At 49.3% G+C, this 16,552-nt stretch overlaps 1 protein-coding gene across 1 annotated transcript in view; it reads left to right on the forward strand.

Moving 5' to 3' along the window:
* The window catches only part of Slit3 (slit guidance ligand 3), a 595,100-nt gene that overhangs the window by 561,042 nt on the left and 17,506 nt on the right, over window positions 1–16,552 (forward strand). Inside the window, exons 28-31 of the mRNA XM_016005185.3 lie at window positions 4,377–4,516; window positions 7,785–7,878; window positions 12,966–13,103; window positions 14,629–14,869. Coding sequence (XP_015860671.2) covers window positions 4,377–4,516; window positions 7,785–7,878; window positions 12,966–13,103; window positions 14,629–14,869 — 613 coding nt within the window. The remainder of the gene's footprint in view (window positions 1–4,376; window positions 4,517–7,784; window positions 7,879–12,965; window positions 13,104–14,628; window positions 14,870–16,552) is intronic.

The raw sequence follows: 16,552 nt of genomic DNA on the forward strand, positions 1-16,552 counted from the left end.
CTGTCTCCCCATAGCTGCCCTCTTACGAGGATGCCATATTGGTTTAGGGATCTGCCCTCCTATAACTTCAACTCACCATCATAGCTGCATCAGCACCATTTCCAAATAAGGTCACACCCAAGGTCCAGAGGGTTGCTGCTTCGTCTTACCATTTTTAGAGGACCACCGTTCAACGTCCAACACCTCTAACGTGGCAGAATCCCAGAATCATCGCCTGTCCTCCCCGCTCAGGTGCCACTGTGCCATGTGCATTGCCTGCTCACCAAAGGAGCAAAAGCCGGGCTGGAGGTGTAGCTCGGCTGCAGAGCAGTTCTGCAAAAATTATAAAACAAGCCAGTAAATAAATTAGACAGACAGACAGACAGACAAAGGGCCACAGTGCTAACCATACAGGAGAACCAAAAGGAAGGTGAGCCCTCAAAATCTGAACCAAGGCCTCACTGCTAGCTAACAGTCCTGGAGTTGCCCTGGCCAGGGCTTCTCAAATTATTCCACTCGTGACCCCTTTTGCCCTGCATATTTTTATTCAACCCTAGCTTTAGAAGTACGTGAGCAAGTCAGGACTACAGAGACGACTCAGTGGCTTTGCACACTGGCTACTCTTCCCGAGGGCCCAGGTTTGACTCCTAGCACTCTTACGGTAGCTCACAGCAGTCTGTAACTCCAGTTCCAGTGATCTCATGTCCTCTTCAGGTGTCCGTGGGTACTGCATGCACGTGGTGTGCAAACATACATACAGGTAAAATAGCCAAACACATAAAATATTTTTTAACTTAAAGTATATGAAAAATCATATACTTTTATACCCAGGGTATAAAAAAATCATAAATTTATTTTAAACAATTCCTAGGGATGTGTGTATATGCTATATATTATTAATAATTGTATTGTTTATATATTATTAATATATATTTGCTATTAAAGACAAAGACAAATTTGTATACTAATAAGATTAATTAAATGTTGGCTAAATATTTGATAATGTAGGACATAAAGCACCTTCAACTTTGTCTAGAATTGATAGATATTTTTATTTTAAAATCACTAACTCTTTTTTTTTTTTTGGTTTTTCGAGACAGGGTTTCTCTGCGTAGTTTTGCGCCTTTCCTGGAGCTCACTTGGTAGCCCAGGCTGGCCTCGAACTCACAGCGATCCGCCTGGCTCTGCCTCCCGAGTGCTGGGATTAAAGGCGTGCGCCACCACCGCCCGGCAAAATCACTAACTCTTAGAACAGCACCTTGCATAAAGACCTGGTACAAGATGGCAGAAGTGTATTTAGGACTATTTCAGAAATTGTTGGAAATTCCATACTCAACCCAAGCCAAAATCCATTTAACAACTTTTTATGATACCCGTCAGCAGCTCCAGTAGCATTTTTAGAGTATTTTTTATTCCTTGACTATTTCAAACATGTGTACAGTGTATCTTGATCATATCCAACCCAAATAGCCCCCTCCCACTCTGCCCAGATCTCTACTAATACATCTTCCTTCTACCTTCAAGTCCTTTTTTTTTTTTTAATAACCCACGGGGCCCTGTTAGTACCACCTGCATGTGCATAGGTGTTGAGCCATCCACCAGAGCATGGGCAGCCTACCGACAGCTGTACCACAGAAGACAATGACCCTTCCCCAGCGCCATCAGGTGTCTGTAGCTCCTCAAGTAGGAATGTGTCCCCTCCCACCCATGCTGGAATGATGGCTGGCCTGATCTTGTGCAGGTCCTGGTTAGGTAGTCACGGCTGCTGGAAGCTCATGAGTGCATCAGCCATGTTATTCCAGCAAGACAGTCTTTCACAGAACCCCTCACCATCCTCCATATCTTATATTCTTTCCACCTCCCCTTCCTTGATGTCCTCTGATGAGCCTTAGGGACAGTTGATGCAAATGTCCCATTTGGGGCAGAACACTTAACTCTCACTTACCCTCTGCACTTTGACCACCCACGTTTGATGGTAGCTCTAATCTGTGGGTATAAACAGAAATATTTAGAGGCATTTGAAAACATGCCCACCTAGGAAAACAACAGCAGCAGCAGCAGCTTCCCACCTTGAGCCTATGACCTTCGGAACCATGGGGTTTGAACCAGTAATAGTGTTAGACAGGTATCCCTCCCACAGAGCAGGCCTCAGATCCAATCAGGGATTGGTTACACCCGTAAGAGTCATATCACTAGTGCACCTGTGTTACATCTTGCCTAGAAGGTCAGTATTGTAGCCTGCAGGGTCCACCACTGGGTAAGCCCATGAAGGATACTTTCCTCCCTCGGCATCCTGAATAGAACTTTCTTGAATTATGCAAAATAGTCAATAGGGAGAAAGCCTCTCAGTCACTTCTAGCTTGATTTCCCTATGTCCTACAACCAAAGTGCCAAACGGCAATTTTTAAAATGAAGCATTCAAATACAGTACGATCTGAAGATATGCCACATTGATGAAGAGCGGTGGTAGGAAAAAAATGGGGGAAAAAATCCTTACTATTTTAGTTTTAGAACTTTATTCATGTTCACATTTTCTGCGTTCAGACCATTTTGTTTCCATAACAGCAGAAAACTGCATGTGTACAGTAAAAACACTGCAATTCATAGCGTACAAAAGTCTCCGGTCTGTGCAGAGGTGTTCCGGGCCCCGTGGTGTGGCAGCGTGCACGGTGCACAGTGCACGTGTGTGTGCTCAGACGCAAAGCTGCAGAGAGGTCATGTGACGTGGCACCGGCAAGCGCGGCCCAAAACACCTGGGATTCATTATGCATTTGATTTTTAATTAAATTTTGGACCGTGTTCGTTCAGAAACCGTTTACTGTTGCCAGAATTTTCACAAGCCCTACATTCAGTTACAGGATCCCATATGGGGGTCACAACCCACCATTTAAACAGCTCCGTCTTTGAGAACCCGTTCAAGGTGCCTGACAAGGACTTAGACATCCTCTCATCCTCTCCAGCCATTAGCAACACCTACTCTGTTAACCGGCATCATGTCTGTTGTCCTTGCCGGGCAATCCCAAGACCCCAGGAAAGTCCAAGGAATTGTTTGGGGGGAGGGGAGAACTAACAGTTGCCACCCTTGTTTATGATCGCTGAGTACCAGCCCCCATGTGACTGTAAAAAATTGGCCGTTTTCATGATGCCCTGGGTCTGAAACAGAAAAGGAGACTGAGGATCGTTTTGCTCTGCTGTTCATGAGCTCAATCCTCAAACATCCTTGGACTTTTGTAGGAAATGTGATATGGTTTTCAGGTTGTAAGGAAATAAGTAAAGTAGGATTCTGGGGCCATGAAGTTTGCTTTCTCTTAGTTTAGTTTACTTTTTAATCTATATCTAAAATCAGAGCAGTCTTGAAGTAGAGGCCTGGACTTCAGGTCTAAGGCGCCACTTTCATGGATGGCCAGAACTCCTTGACCAGAACTCGGGCCCTGAAAGAGGGAACTTCACAGAAGCACGACATCAGACACTAGCTCCCTCCCACCCCTCAGCACCTCCTCACCCCGGCTTCTCCACCACTGCCCAGGCGTTATCTGTTGTCCTTTTACCTCTCACGCCCACTCCTGTGAGCAGGGTTTGGCGGGATGCGGTGGGGAAGTCATCTCAAACACATGTACCACGGCAGAGGCAAATGAAAGAAGTGTGCCTGTTGATTGATGTCCTTTGAGATAAGCCCACAGAGGGTCCTCTGTCTTGGCGAGAGAGGAGTCCTCCCACTCCGTCTCCCCGGAGGCTGGGGTGGCGGGACATGCAGAAATATCAATCGGGGAAATGGTTACAGTGGTTTCTGTCTAGAACTAAGTGTACTGAGTGATTTCTCCGTTGTTGTGTGGCGCTCCCCTTGTTCGGTGGCATAGATAACATCATTAAATCTTACGAGTACACAAGGTCAGACATCTAGAAAGCGCCAGGACGGAATGCTTTTCCTAGAGACCTAGTCGCAGAGCTGTGACCTTGACCATGTTGCCCGATTTACCCCTCAACATAGAAAGTCGAAACATTATGGGGAGTGCTTTTGTGCCCCTCTCTGTCTGCTCCACAGAAGAGCCGAAGGAAAGGGGAATTCAGATACAGCTGCAGAGATTTAAGCCATCTCCAGTAAACCACTTCCAGCTGTGTTGGGGGGCGGTAGAGGCCTTGCTGCTGTAAAGCAAGGTGTAGGGGGCCCGCACATTGCCTGGAAATGAGTAGCTAGACAAAAAGACCTTGTAGGTTCCTAAGTGTCTTCCTATTCGGGTCCCCAAGACCTCAGTGTCCACTTTGCTGTCTTAAACCTCCAGCCTCGAGAGAGACCTGATGATTGTGTTTTCTGCCCCCTCACCTGCCTGCCTTCCTCTAAAACCTGTCCTGTTCCCTGGCCCTGGAATCCCCTCCTTTCTATACATTCATTCCTAAAGCTGCTCCTGCCCACTGGGCTTTGAGGGACAACGGTGTGAGATCAACCCCGACGACTGTGAGGACAACGACTGTGAAAACAATGCCACCTGTGTGGACGGGATCAACAACTACTCATGCGTGTGTCCGCCTAACTACACAGGTAAGGATACAGAGGGACGTGGGATCAACAACTGCGCATGCGTGTGTCCGCCTAACTACACGCATGAGGATGCAGAGGGACGTGCTCATGCCGGTGGGTTTGTGGAGTGGAGTGGGGTTGAGGATGTCACTAAGAGGGTAGAATTTTCTTAGTGGTAGCCTGGAAGGAGGAGGGATCCCACCTCCTCTCTCTCTGTACTGAGACTGAGACACCAAGACCCAGAGAGCCTTCCCAGGACCCTCTCTTTTGTTTTTCCCTCTCCCCCATCTACACCGTCCCAAGCAAACCCCGAGCTCCTCCCCACTTTGGGACACACTCATGAGGCTCTTCCACCTGCCCTGCAGTGCTTATGGCCACCCCTTCCCTTGGGAACCCCACGTGTTTGAGGCTGGGCAGAGAGGTGCTTTCACCAGTAAGGGCTTTGTTTAGTTCTGGAAATCTATCTTCCACGCACTCTTCTAGGAGCTGGGAATGCAAAACCGAGCAAGACCCCATTTCTTCTCCTAAGAGGCTTAAGGTCGGCCTGAGAAACATGAGCTTCAGTGGGAGGAAAGGTCAGGGGTGGCGGGATTGTGAGACCCCAGTGGAGAACTTACCGGCTGGTGGATATACAGAAGGCTCCCTTGGGAAGAACTCTCCTGGAATGTCTTCCCACACACCCACCACCAAAGCCCAACACCTCTGTTTCCTACATCCACAAATCCTCATGAGGATATTTAAATACTCCTTTTGCTTGGGAAGCAAAATGTCACCAACTGAGGCAAGCAGCCTACTGTGTGGTGATATCAGCCTGAAGTGGTGTATCCCAGACTGCACTTCCGTGAATCCTTTGAAAACATGGACCCATAGAGTTTAACTCCGTGGTTTCAGAAAACAGTAATAATTATAAAAACCTGGAAGACACTGCATATAATAATAGCCATCTTCTCGGAGCTGTGACTCCAAACTAACATGGTGGAGTTGTGACCATTCCTGTGTTAAGGGATGCTGTTTGTGTCCCTCTGCGGTGTATTTGATCTCCAAGATGTCTTCTTGCCCCATTGTGACCCACGAAACACCATTACAGACGTAGACATACTGTGTTATAAGTAATGTCATTTGGAAATCCAAACCTAAGACAAGGAGAAAACAATGGTGCTATTGGGGGGCTCCCAGGCCCTAGTCCATGGAGCCCGGCTCTTCTGTGAAGTGGGGCAGGAGGAGGCAAGTACAGGTGGAGGCATGCCCACAGAGGTAGAAATACAGAAACTCTCTTTGCCCCTCAGAGACTTGACTGTCAGCTCAAGATTCCCAAGAACAACTTTGGGACTTCTGAGCTGTGCCAAGGCCAATGGGAAAGGCCATCTACTCTATTAACTCCAAGCTTCCTGGATGCAGACAAGCCCCTGTGCTGGGAGCATCTGCAGGGGAACCCCCCTACACCCTACCTCTCGTTCTGAGAGCATGGGGATAAGCAAGAATTGCCATTGGCAACCGGCAGCCGTTATTGGGCACTTAACTAGATGCAGAACACTGACATTAGGTCCATGGTACGGCTCAGGGCTTCTGCCTACCTAAGACAAGAGGAAGCCCACTGCAGCATTAAATCTTTGTTCCAAAAGACTGTGCTTGGTACCAAAATAGAATCACAATGCCTGCAGCTAAGAAGAGGGTAAAGAGGCTTAAATTGGCAGAGACGGAGCTTTAAAAAAATTTCCAGCATGCAGATGGGCGTAGAGGCAGGGAGCTGAGGTGTGCCCTCCCTCTGCCCCATGCAGCCCTCCTGATGTCGGTGGGTGACCAGGCTCCTGCACATATATTGCAGTTTGCACCTGAGAGGGGAACATTATGGCTTCTCTGTCTCAAAAAAGCATCTGCATCCTACCCACACACTTGTCTATACCTGAGTCTCTGTGGGAGACTAGGAAGAGGAGGAGGCCTCCCAAGAACACAGTGTCTCTCCCGGGGCAAATATAGAGAGGTACAATTGGGGTCCAAATCAGGACAGGTTAGGGGTCAGCCTGTCCCCACCACAGCATAGACTAGTCTCTGAGACTGTGTCTCATGTAGTCACTGGCCAGCCACCTTCATACTTCCTGTCCCTCTTAGCCTCCTATTTACTCCTAACTCCAACCCCCTGGCCTTCCTGAAAGAGCTTCCAAGGTTAGAAGTTTTCCTCTCTTAGATCGCTTTCCACTTGTTTTTTTGAAAATAAAATCTAGGCTCAGCAGTTAAAAGCACTGGCTGCTCTTTCAGAGGACCTGGGTTCAAGTCATAACACCCACATGGGGGCTCACAGCCATCTCTAACTCCAATTGTGTGGGATCTGATGCCCTCTACTGGTCTCTACAGGTACCAGGCATACATGTGGTCACAGACAAACATTCAGGCAAAATACCTATACATATAAAAATAAAAAACAAAATTTTAATAAAAAATAAAATCCTGGCTTTAAACTCATTTGCTGCTCCGTGATACAGTCCGGCCTCCTCACCCTATGACTGCATTCCTAACACACATTTTCAGATGATGCAGGTTTATCAGATCTATCCACACTCACCATCCTGGGTACTTATGACACACACATAAGGCATTTTGCAGTTCTGTGAACTTCAAAGATAGTATATCCAGAGATCAGAACTGCAAGCTCCTTTATTTCCTTCTCTGAAACATCCAACTGGCTTTCTTGACTACATCAGATAGAACATGTCTGGTCCATTTTCCCAGAAAGCTTCCCCTGGCCTCCTGGGCAAGGTTGTGGGTCCACAGTTCACTGTCATGGTGGCATTCACAACTCTGAGTGGCACCTGCCTGCCTGTTTGCAGATTCTTTTCGCTAGGCCATGGAAGAGGATACCTTGGAAGGTCACTGTTGTGCTCCCAGCACCTGGTACAGTGCCTGCCATGTAGAAGATACTCAATAAATAGATGGTGAATAGGGGAAAAATCAGTATGAGTAAGCATAGTCCAAGGTCAGCATCTAGCCTGTGGCTTCAGCTGTAACAGTTCTAGAAAGGTCAAGAAAATCAGCCAGACAGTGCTGAGTGTCCAGAGACCCCAGGGACCTTCTCACTGTCACTCCAGGGAAACTGAGCCAGGAGTCTGGTAAAAAAAAAAAAAAAAAAAAAAAAAAAAAAAAAAAAAAAAAAAAAAGGATGTACCAAGAGAAGAATGAAGGGATCCTGGTGTCCATGACTTATGACCTAGAGTGGGACAAGTCTGACCTTGTGGCCTTGGTGACCCCCCAGTATCCTCCTGGATGCCTAATTTCTCTTCCCCATGATCTCCAGGGGAGCTGTGTGATGAGGTGATTGACTACTGTGTGCCTGAGATGAACCTCTGTCAACATGAGGCCAAGTGCATCTCCCTGGACAAAGGATTCAGGTAAGGCCCAGCCTCGTGTTTTGGCATGGAGCCCTGAGGACTCTGCCTCTACCAGCCTAGGTTTGAGGCCCTGAGTCAGGCAGTATCTCCCCCCACACAGCCTATCACCCCATCTTTCTCTTCCTGTACTCATGTGTGTCTCTCTCTGACCCAGACCTGGTCATATTTCCACAAGTTGTCTTCCTTTCTGTATTCTTCCGATGCTAGATCAAGAGATGGATACATTCCCCCTTCCTCTCCTCCTCCCTCTGCCTTCTCATTCTCTCCTGCCTTCTCCTCTCTTAGCCTATCTCTCCTTCCCAGAGCTGAAAAGGAGGGGCCATCCACAGAAGAAACCATCACAGATTGATCCACCATCTGAAAGGTGTCTGGTCACCGACCCAATGTGTAGCCTTCCTGGTGGGCCACCTTCTTGGTCCTGCTTCCCCCAAGGAAAGTTTGCTAGACCGTACCTGTGGGAGGGAGCTAGTGGGACCAGGAATTCTGGCTAGGATGAGCAGCCACTGCCATTGGTGGAGCATTCTCCATCTCTAGCAGCAGAGCCAGGCCGGGGACCACATGAGGAATTCGCAGAATTAGGAAGAGGCAGCCTGAGAGCACCACGCTGTTCTGGGGCCTGATTGTATCTTCCCATATGCTTGTCTTCTTTCTGTGTGTGTGTGTGTGTGTGTGTGTGTGTGTGTGTGTGTGTGTGTGTGTGTGTGCACTCACCAACATGGCGTGTGTGTGGACCACAGGTTGATGTGGAATGTTGAAGCCTGAAGTTTGCAGTGCCATGAGTGGCTTTTCTGTGGGTTCTGGGGGATCTAAACCTGGGTCCGGCTTGCACAGCAAACATTTTACTTGCTGAGCCATTTCCCCCGATTTGTATTATCCTTTTCTGTTGCGACATCCTGGTCCGTCTGTTCATTTCCAGGGCAGTTGTAAGAGGTGTGAGGCCTCTGACTTGGCCAGGATTTAAATGAAGCCAGGGCTGCTCTGTGTGTCACCCTGGTCTAGTCTACCTGTCTGCTCATGCCTCTCTGACATATGCTAGGAAGGAGTTTCAGGAGGTGGGGCCTCCTGAGTGCAGCTCCCAGATTCCCACCACCCCAGGATCCAACACCAACTGAGAGCCTCTAGTCACTAAATACCAGGCTGTATACTGCAAGTGGACAAAACTGTCTGAAGTACAGCCTGGAGATAAGAACCATGCAAAACCATGCTTGGACCCAAAACAGGGAAGCCCAGACAGTCAGGCAAAGGCCTTTGGGTATGCCAGGAAGGGAAATGAGTGGTTACTAACCCTCAGCTATACAGAATGAAGAGATGAGTATCATTCAGGCCAAGTGGACAGGCAGCAGACTAAGAGGGCATGGACTTTGAAAGAACCCAGCAGGCCATGGAAACTGGTCAGGGGTGGGTGTGGACACAGAGAGTTAGAGCCGCCAGATTTTCCATAATCCTCTGATGTTTGTTCTGAAAACCTTACCCTCTGCTATAACCAAGGCCCTTGAGTCTGGGACAATACAGGAAAAGAAGACAGCAGCCAAGCTTTGCTTGAGTCATCTTATTTATATGTCATGTCATGTCTCCTAGGAGACAGCGTCTCAGAAAGCCTGTGAAAGCCAACTCAGTGGTGGTCGTTTTTATATTAAAATGCCTGTAAACAATAATCCATTCTCCCAATGAGGCATTTTATTATTGTACCCCCCCTCCCCGCCCATCATCAAACACCTGATACCCACAGCAGCCTGGAGGGACATTGATGAGAGAGGGTGTTGCACTCGGGATGGCCTCTGCTTAGCTTTGGAGACACTTTAATGAGGTCTCGGTGTCAGACAGATCTGCTCAGAGGCCCTGGAAATAACAAAGATCTCATTGACTTGTATACACTGAAAACTCCATGCAGTACCAAGTCTCATGCTTCCAGTGGAGAGACTGTGGCCCTCCCAGCCCATACCCAGTGACACCGACCCAACTGCCAGGAACTAAGAAGTCTGGTATCTGCTAGATCCAGGTACTCCAGGTGGCCTTGGCCCTTGGTCACTAGATCCAACACAGACTTTACATAATATCAACATGGAAGATGCAAATGTTTGAAAATAAAAAGAATTGAAGTGATGTCACCTGCTGCTTCTGTAATCTGAGAAATATTATATGGGCCCTACTGTGAGGAGTGAGGTCCTCAAACCAGTGAGTACCTCATGGAAATGTGTTAGGAATGAAGTGCCAGGACCCTGCCCAGGCTCCCTGGGTCAAAGGCTGCATTGTGTTTGTTTGTTTGTTTTTGTTTGTTTGTTTGTTTGTTTGGAGACAGAGTTTCTCTGTATAGCCCTGGCTGTCCTAGAACTCGCTCTGTAGACCAGGCTGGCCTGGAACTCATAGAGCCACCCACCTCTGCCACCCAAGTGCTGGGATTAAAGGTGTGTGCCACCACTGCCCAGTGCCTGGTGCATTTTTTTTTAATGGCAAAATCCTTAGGTGTTTCCTTTGCTCGTTAATGTCTAAGGCCGCGCCAATAGAAGTCTATAGACAGCCTCACCCCCAGGCCTCCACCACTGAGTTTAGAAGTGGGAGTAGCTTCCCTACTCATCAGTTGCCTTGAACTTCATATTGTAAAGGTTGTTTTTTATCCTGTTAAATGCTAGAGAGCTTTTTTTAAGCCTTGGAGAGGGCCGGTTAGATCCAACTGCTCTCCGGGGCTCTTTTGGATCCAAGTAATGAAACTGAAATGCCTGCCATGGCTGGGGTTTGGTTTTGGTTTTGATTTTAATATTTTTTTAGCTAGTTTACAAAATAATGGGCTTCATTTCCACATTCTCATAACATACATCACTGTGCCTTGTTCCTGTTGGTCTTCCCACCCTCTCCCACCCCCCTTCTGGCCCAGTTTTACCAGCAGCTGAAGCGTTGAAGCGCATCCCAATGCCTCAGACTTCTAGTTTGTTTCTTTAGAAAATTGCCTGAAACCAGTTTTGGTGGCAGAAATTTCTTAAACGTTTTTTAAAGATTTATTTTTATTTTATGTGTGCAAATACACACACACACACACACACACACACACACACACACACACACAGAGTCCCTGGTGCCTAAGAAGGCCAGAAGGGGGCATCAGATACCCAGAAAGTAAAGGTGTAGACTGTTGTGATCGGCCACGTGGGTGCTAAGAACCAAACCTAGATCCTCTGTAAAAGCAGCAAGTGCTCTTAACCAATGAACCGTCTCTCTAAATCTGCCCCCTAGGTTTTTTTAAATTTATGTGTATGTGTATATGCATGTGTGTGCAAATTCCTGCAGAGGCCAGAAAAGGGCATCGGGTCCTATTGGAACTCTAGTTCCAGGTGGTTGGGAGCTGCCTGATGTGGGTTCTGGGAACTGAACTTGGAGCAAGTGCTCTCAACTATTGAACCATCTCTCCAGCCCTGGTGGCAGACACTTTAACACCAGGACTTAGAGACCCCGATAGAAGAGTCAAGAGTTGGAGGTCAGCCTAGGCAGCATGAGAAGTTTGAGGCTAACCTGGCTTTGTCACAAGACCTTATCTTAAAAAAAAAAAAAGCCAAAGAGAGAGAGAAGGAAGAGTGAGGGATGGAAGGAGGGAGGGAATGAGGGAGGGATGGGAGAGAGAGAGAGAGAGAGAGAGAGAGAGAGAGAGAGAGAGAGAGAGAGAGAGAGAGAGAGACACTTTGGCACACTGTGTCCCTAAAATGTGCTCTGGTGCAGCAATCGGGTGCACATCTTAGATTTGCCAGCCACGTACATAAAGATGAACTGGTAGGATGCTAGATCTGAGCACACACAAGCCCGCCCAGTCGGTCTTCAGATTCTGGAGCTGTTTCGGGGGGGGGGGGGGGGGGGGGGGGAGCTGCTTCAGAATCTTCCCTCATCCGTCGTCACTTACCTGGCTCCGGTGTGAGGCTGGGGTTCTACCCACTCTGTCTGTTCCTAAGGGGGAGGAGTACTGTGAGGGAGGAAGGAGGAGTGTTTCTTCCCTCCCCCCCCCCCCCCCCGCCCCAGAGTCAGGTCCTGAGGGTGCAAGCTCAGAATTGAGAGCTCTTGCTCGCCCTGCACTCCCTGCCTGTGCCCCCTCTCCCTCTGCCTTGGAGAGATGGCATTTGGATTTTTACTCTGCCCAGAAGAATTGAGCTGATGGGCCAGAGAGGTGCCCAGGCTTTGCAGGAGGGCGCGAGGCAAGTAAGCATTACATCAGTGTGTGTTTGTAGGGTCGCCTTAGCCCTGGGGGATCACAGGTCTGTTTCCGGGCACAGATATGGGTTTTGTGTCACCTCACACAAATGAGCCACGGACACGTGTTCTGGCTACATACAGGCTTAGTCTCGGTGCTAGAGAAGTATGGGAGGGCTGTGGACCCGCTGATCTCTAGGGAAGGGCTGGACCAGCTGGACAGGGGCCTGCGCAAGGCCGCTGCTCCCATCCTGTCCCCTGGGAGATAAGAGCTTTTCATCCTTCCTAACTGAGTGTGAGTGTCTGAACAAGCAAGGAAACAAAGGCAGGGGAGTGCAGATGCCATCGCTTCCTTCATCCTTGTCTTCATCATCTCTACTGCACTGTCTGACTGGACACGGTGTCCACTGTACTCCAGAGCAGCAGAGCTGATTGAAGACCAGTGGCTTTGAGAGAACGCGCAAGCTAGGGAGGCCCTGAGTGGCCGGTACACCTAGAATAGCATCTAACACAGTAAGTGCAGCCAGCACTCGATGAGGCTTTGGGGAGGTGGCTTGAGCGCTTTCTGGATGCTGCTTTGGATAGGGCCTCCCCTACCGGCCCCTGAGGATCTGATGTGGTGCCCCTGGAAGGTGCTCAGCAGAAGGAACCAGATCTGACCCAAAAGCTGCATGATGCCTCCTGTGCTCCCAGCCTGGTTCTGAAAGCAAAGCTTGCCCCCTGCCTGCAACAGACAGACCTTGACTCTGAGAGCAAAGGCCGTGCACCCTGAGTGGAGCCCGGGAGCAGAGGCAGGCCTGGTGAACCCTTAAGGAACTAGAGTAGGTGGAGAGAGAGGTTTGGCAAGAGGGGGTACGAGAGCATCTGCCGGACAGGTTGGCCGGCCCTGAGCAAGTTTCTCTCTGCCTATGTTGCAGGTGTGAATGTGCCCCTGGTTACAGCGGGAAGCTGTGCCAGACAGACAATGACGACTGTGCAGCCCACAAGTGCCGCCACGGAGCCCAGTGTGTGGACGCAGTCAATGGCTACACATGCATCTGCCCCCAGGGCTTCAGGTATGGCGGAGGAGCGTCTCAGGAGGCAGGTAGCCTGGACTAGATGGCAGGAGGAGGCGGGGATGCAGGCCTCCCTGCAGCCAACCAGGGCAACTCCATGTAGAAGCTAGACCTGAGTCCACGCTCACATTGTCACCCACGTATGATTCTACCTAATGGAAGATGCCACCGTCTTGTGGGGTGGCTGGAAACCAAAAACATTTATGGTATCTTAATGGCAGAAAAAGGCGTGAGGGCTGAGGGTGTAGCTCGATGCTTATCATGCATATGAGCCCGGGTTCAGTCCCTAGCACCAAATAACAAAAGACAATGAAAAAGTGGAAGTAATTCAGTAGAGTGTTTGGGGTCAGTCTCTGGAACTGGAGCTAGAAGAAATGTCAAGTAAGAGGCTTTGGTCAGATGGTTAGATGTCTGGGGTGTGTAGAAAAAGCAGCCTGCGCTCCAGGTCCCCCTCAACCTGGACTGGAAGAGTTAGGCATGGGTTTACAGGAAACTGGGGGAGCAGGGACTGTACTAAAGGGAACTCAGACTGAAATCAGATTGGATGGCATGAATATAAAATATGCAGATTAACTTTGACATAGACTCCAAGAGAGTGAGCCAAGAAGGCAGCTGTGGGTTCTCCCCAGCCCTCATCTGAACCTAGGGAAGCAGTTCAACAGTGTTAAGAATAGTCATGTTGGCTCGACAGTTAATAGCGCTCGCTACTCAAGTTCGGTTCCCAGCTCCCACATCAGGCAATTCACAATCATATATATCTCCAGCTCTAGAAGGATCCAACCCCTCTGGCCTCTGTGGGCACAGGCACTCACACACATACACACACACACACACACACACACACACACACACACACACACACACACATAATTCAAAATTAACTTGTTTAAATAAATCCTTTTTTAATAGAATATTCACACATGTCTCCATCTCCAGAGCTCTTAATACCTTTCAAAATTCCAACCCCAGCACCATCAACAACTCCTCATTCCCTCCCTGTAACACTGACAACCTCACTCTCCATTTGTCTCTGGGGAACCTGACTATTTGATGGTACTGGCCTTTGTGGATAGTTCCTTTCACTTAGCACAGTGCTCTCAAGACCCATCCATGTTGTTGTAGGTGTCAGAACACCTTTCTTTGTAAGGCAGAATTTACCTGCTGGCTGGCTATGACACACACACACACACACACACACACATACACACACACACACACACACACACACACACACACACACACACACACACACACTTGTAGATATCAAAGGACAATCTGAGAGTCAATCAGTTCTCTCTTCTACCATGGGTCCCAGGAATTGAACTCAGGTCATCGGGCTTGGCAGCAAGCACCTTTACCCACTGAGCTGGGCCATTTGCATGCATTGACTCAGCTTTTTAAAAAAGAGAGAGACTGAAACTTAAAAGGACTCACTTCAGTTAGAGGCAAGAATGGAACTTCCCACTGTACCTTTCTCTTATCTAATAACTCTGGTTGTCTCCTCTCTCCCATGCCTTCTTTCCAGTGGTCTCTTCTGTGAGCATCCCCCACCCATGGTTCTGCTTCAGACCAGCCCCTGTGACCAGTATGAGTGCCAGAACGGGGCGCAGTGCATTGTGGTGCAGCAGGAGCCCACTTGCCGTTGTCCCCCAGGCTTTGCTGGGCCCAGGTGTGAGAAGCTCATCACTGTGAACTTCGTAGGCAAGGACTCCTATGTGGAACTGGCCTCCGCCAAGGTCCGGCCCCAGGCCAACATCTCCCTGCAGGTATGCGCTCTCCCCTTCCCAGCTACCATCCTTGGAAGGACCTGAGTGTGGCACCCCTCAGAGTACGGCTAATGGTCCCAGACCATTAGCAAGCCTGCCTCTTCTCCCGGAACTTCACAGACAGTGCTCAGCTTTTCAGGGCCTGGGTCAACCCAGAGTGGTCCCTAAGAAACCTCCTGGTGAGTCTCACAGCGTGCATCAGCTCCTCGCTGTCTCTCTCACCCATCCCTTAAAGATCACTCCTGCAGCTCTCCTGTGCTGGACAGTGGGGACCGGGTGGTATGGAGGACAGAGCAGCCAGGATGACAATGAAGGAGAAGACGACAAGAGAGGATGAGTGCTGAGGGAGCACAGAGCACGTGCTCCCAGCCTCTAGGGAGGAACCAGAGGAGGCTGTCTAGAGGCAGGAAGAGCTAAGTGGAGATCGGAAGCCTATGTAGCACTTGACCTAAGTCCTGGGGAGAGGGATAAGAGAGTCGGGTGACGAGTAAAGGACAAAGGCTGGGGAGGGGCTAGCTGAGAGAGCTGCATTTGCAGAGCCCTGAAGGCACAAGCAAGCAGGACACACTGAGGGATGGAAAAGTGTTTAGTATGAACCAAGTTGTTTTCTCAGCACCTTAGCCCCAGGGATGCACCTGGACAGTGCGAGCCAACTAGTAGCCCAGGAGCTGCTGGGTGCTGCTGGGCATGAGCTCTGCATCCTTAGCCAAGGTTCAGTCTGGAGCTTCCAAATGAAACGCTCACTCAGCAAGGATCTCTTGAGCACCTCTCCCCAGCAGCAGGCTCTGCTCCAGACCGCAGGGCTGAAGGGTACCCAAGAAGATACTCTCCCTGCAGAGCCTGACCGGTAGACAGGACGGTACCATGGGCATCGATGCTAGGACAAATAGGGAGCTCTCACTTCCCCCGCCCTCCCGCATCCTTCCTTCACTCCTCTCCACCAGCCCAGCCTCCAGTGCTCCAGACGTCCAAATCCGCTATCAGATGGACCTGCTGAACGTCCACTCCTGTGGAGACTCACCCAGCAGCCAGCTGGCCAGCAGGGCAGCTTCTCCTGAAGCCTGGCTTCCAGCCTCAGCACCACCTAGAATCATCTGCAGAGCTTTTAAACTTACGTTTGCCCACAAAGGCTCATGCTGACTTGCTCAGAGGTGAAACCCAGACAGTGGTATTTATTGTTAACTGCTCCAGACAGCCCTGAAGACATTGTTTGCTCCCTAGGCTACACTGAGTTAAGCTCTGGTCTTCAACCTTTGTTTACAACTGTTAGTCTGTGTTTCACGCGGAGACAGGCTTCCACAGGGGCCGGTACTTGGTTGGATCAGGTTGTATACTAGTAGGAGAGACAGCTTAGAGTTGGGGGTCTCCTGATCTGCATAGTTAACAACCAGCCCAGGTTCCACCCCTGCACACTCAACCAGCCACAGATCAAAAACATCTTAAAGAACATTGCCACTCTCTTGAACACATATGGGCACACTTAGCCCCTGCCCGGTATGTTCAGCCCACGGCCCTCAGGCCGTGTGTGGCCAAGGATAATGATGAGTATGAGCCAAACAAAATGGGAAAGTTCCTTAAAACATTATGAGATGTTTTTATTTGTGAATTTTTTTTTAAGAAGTCTACTGCACAGTTCCCTGGTGTGAATTTACAGATGACAGGGTTAGATCACAACCTCAAAAG

Source organism: Peromyscus maniculatus, chromosome 8 (assembly GCF_049852395.1).
Source record: "Peromyscus maniculatus bairdii isolate BWxNUB_F1_BW_parent chromosome 8, HU_Pman_BW_mat_3.1, whole genome shotgun sequence".
In the NCBI taxonomy this organism is placed as follows: Eukaryota; Metazoa; Chordata; class Mammalia; order Rodentia; family Cricetidae; genus Peromyscus; species Peromyscus maniculatus.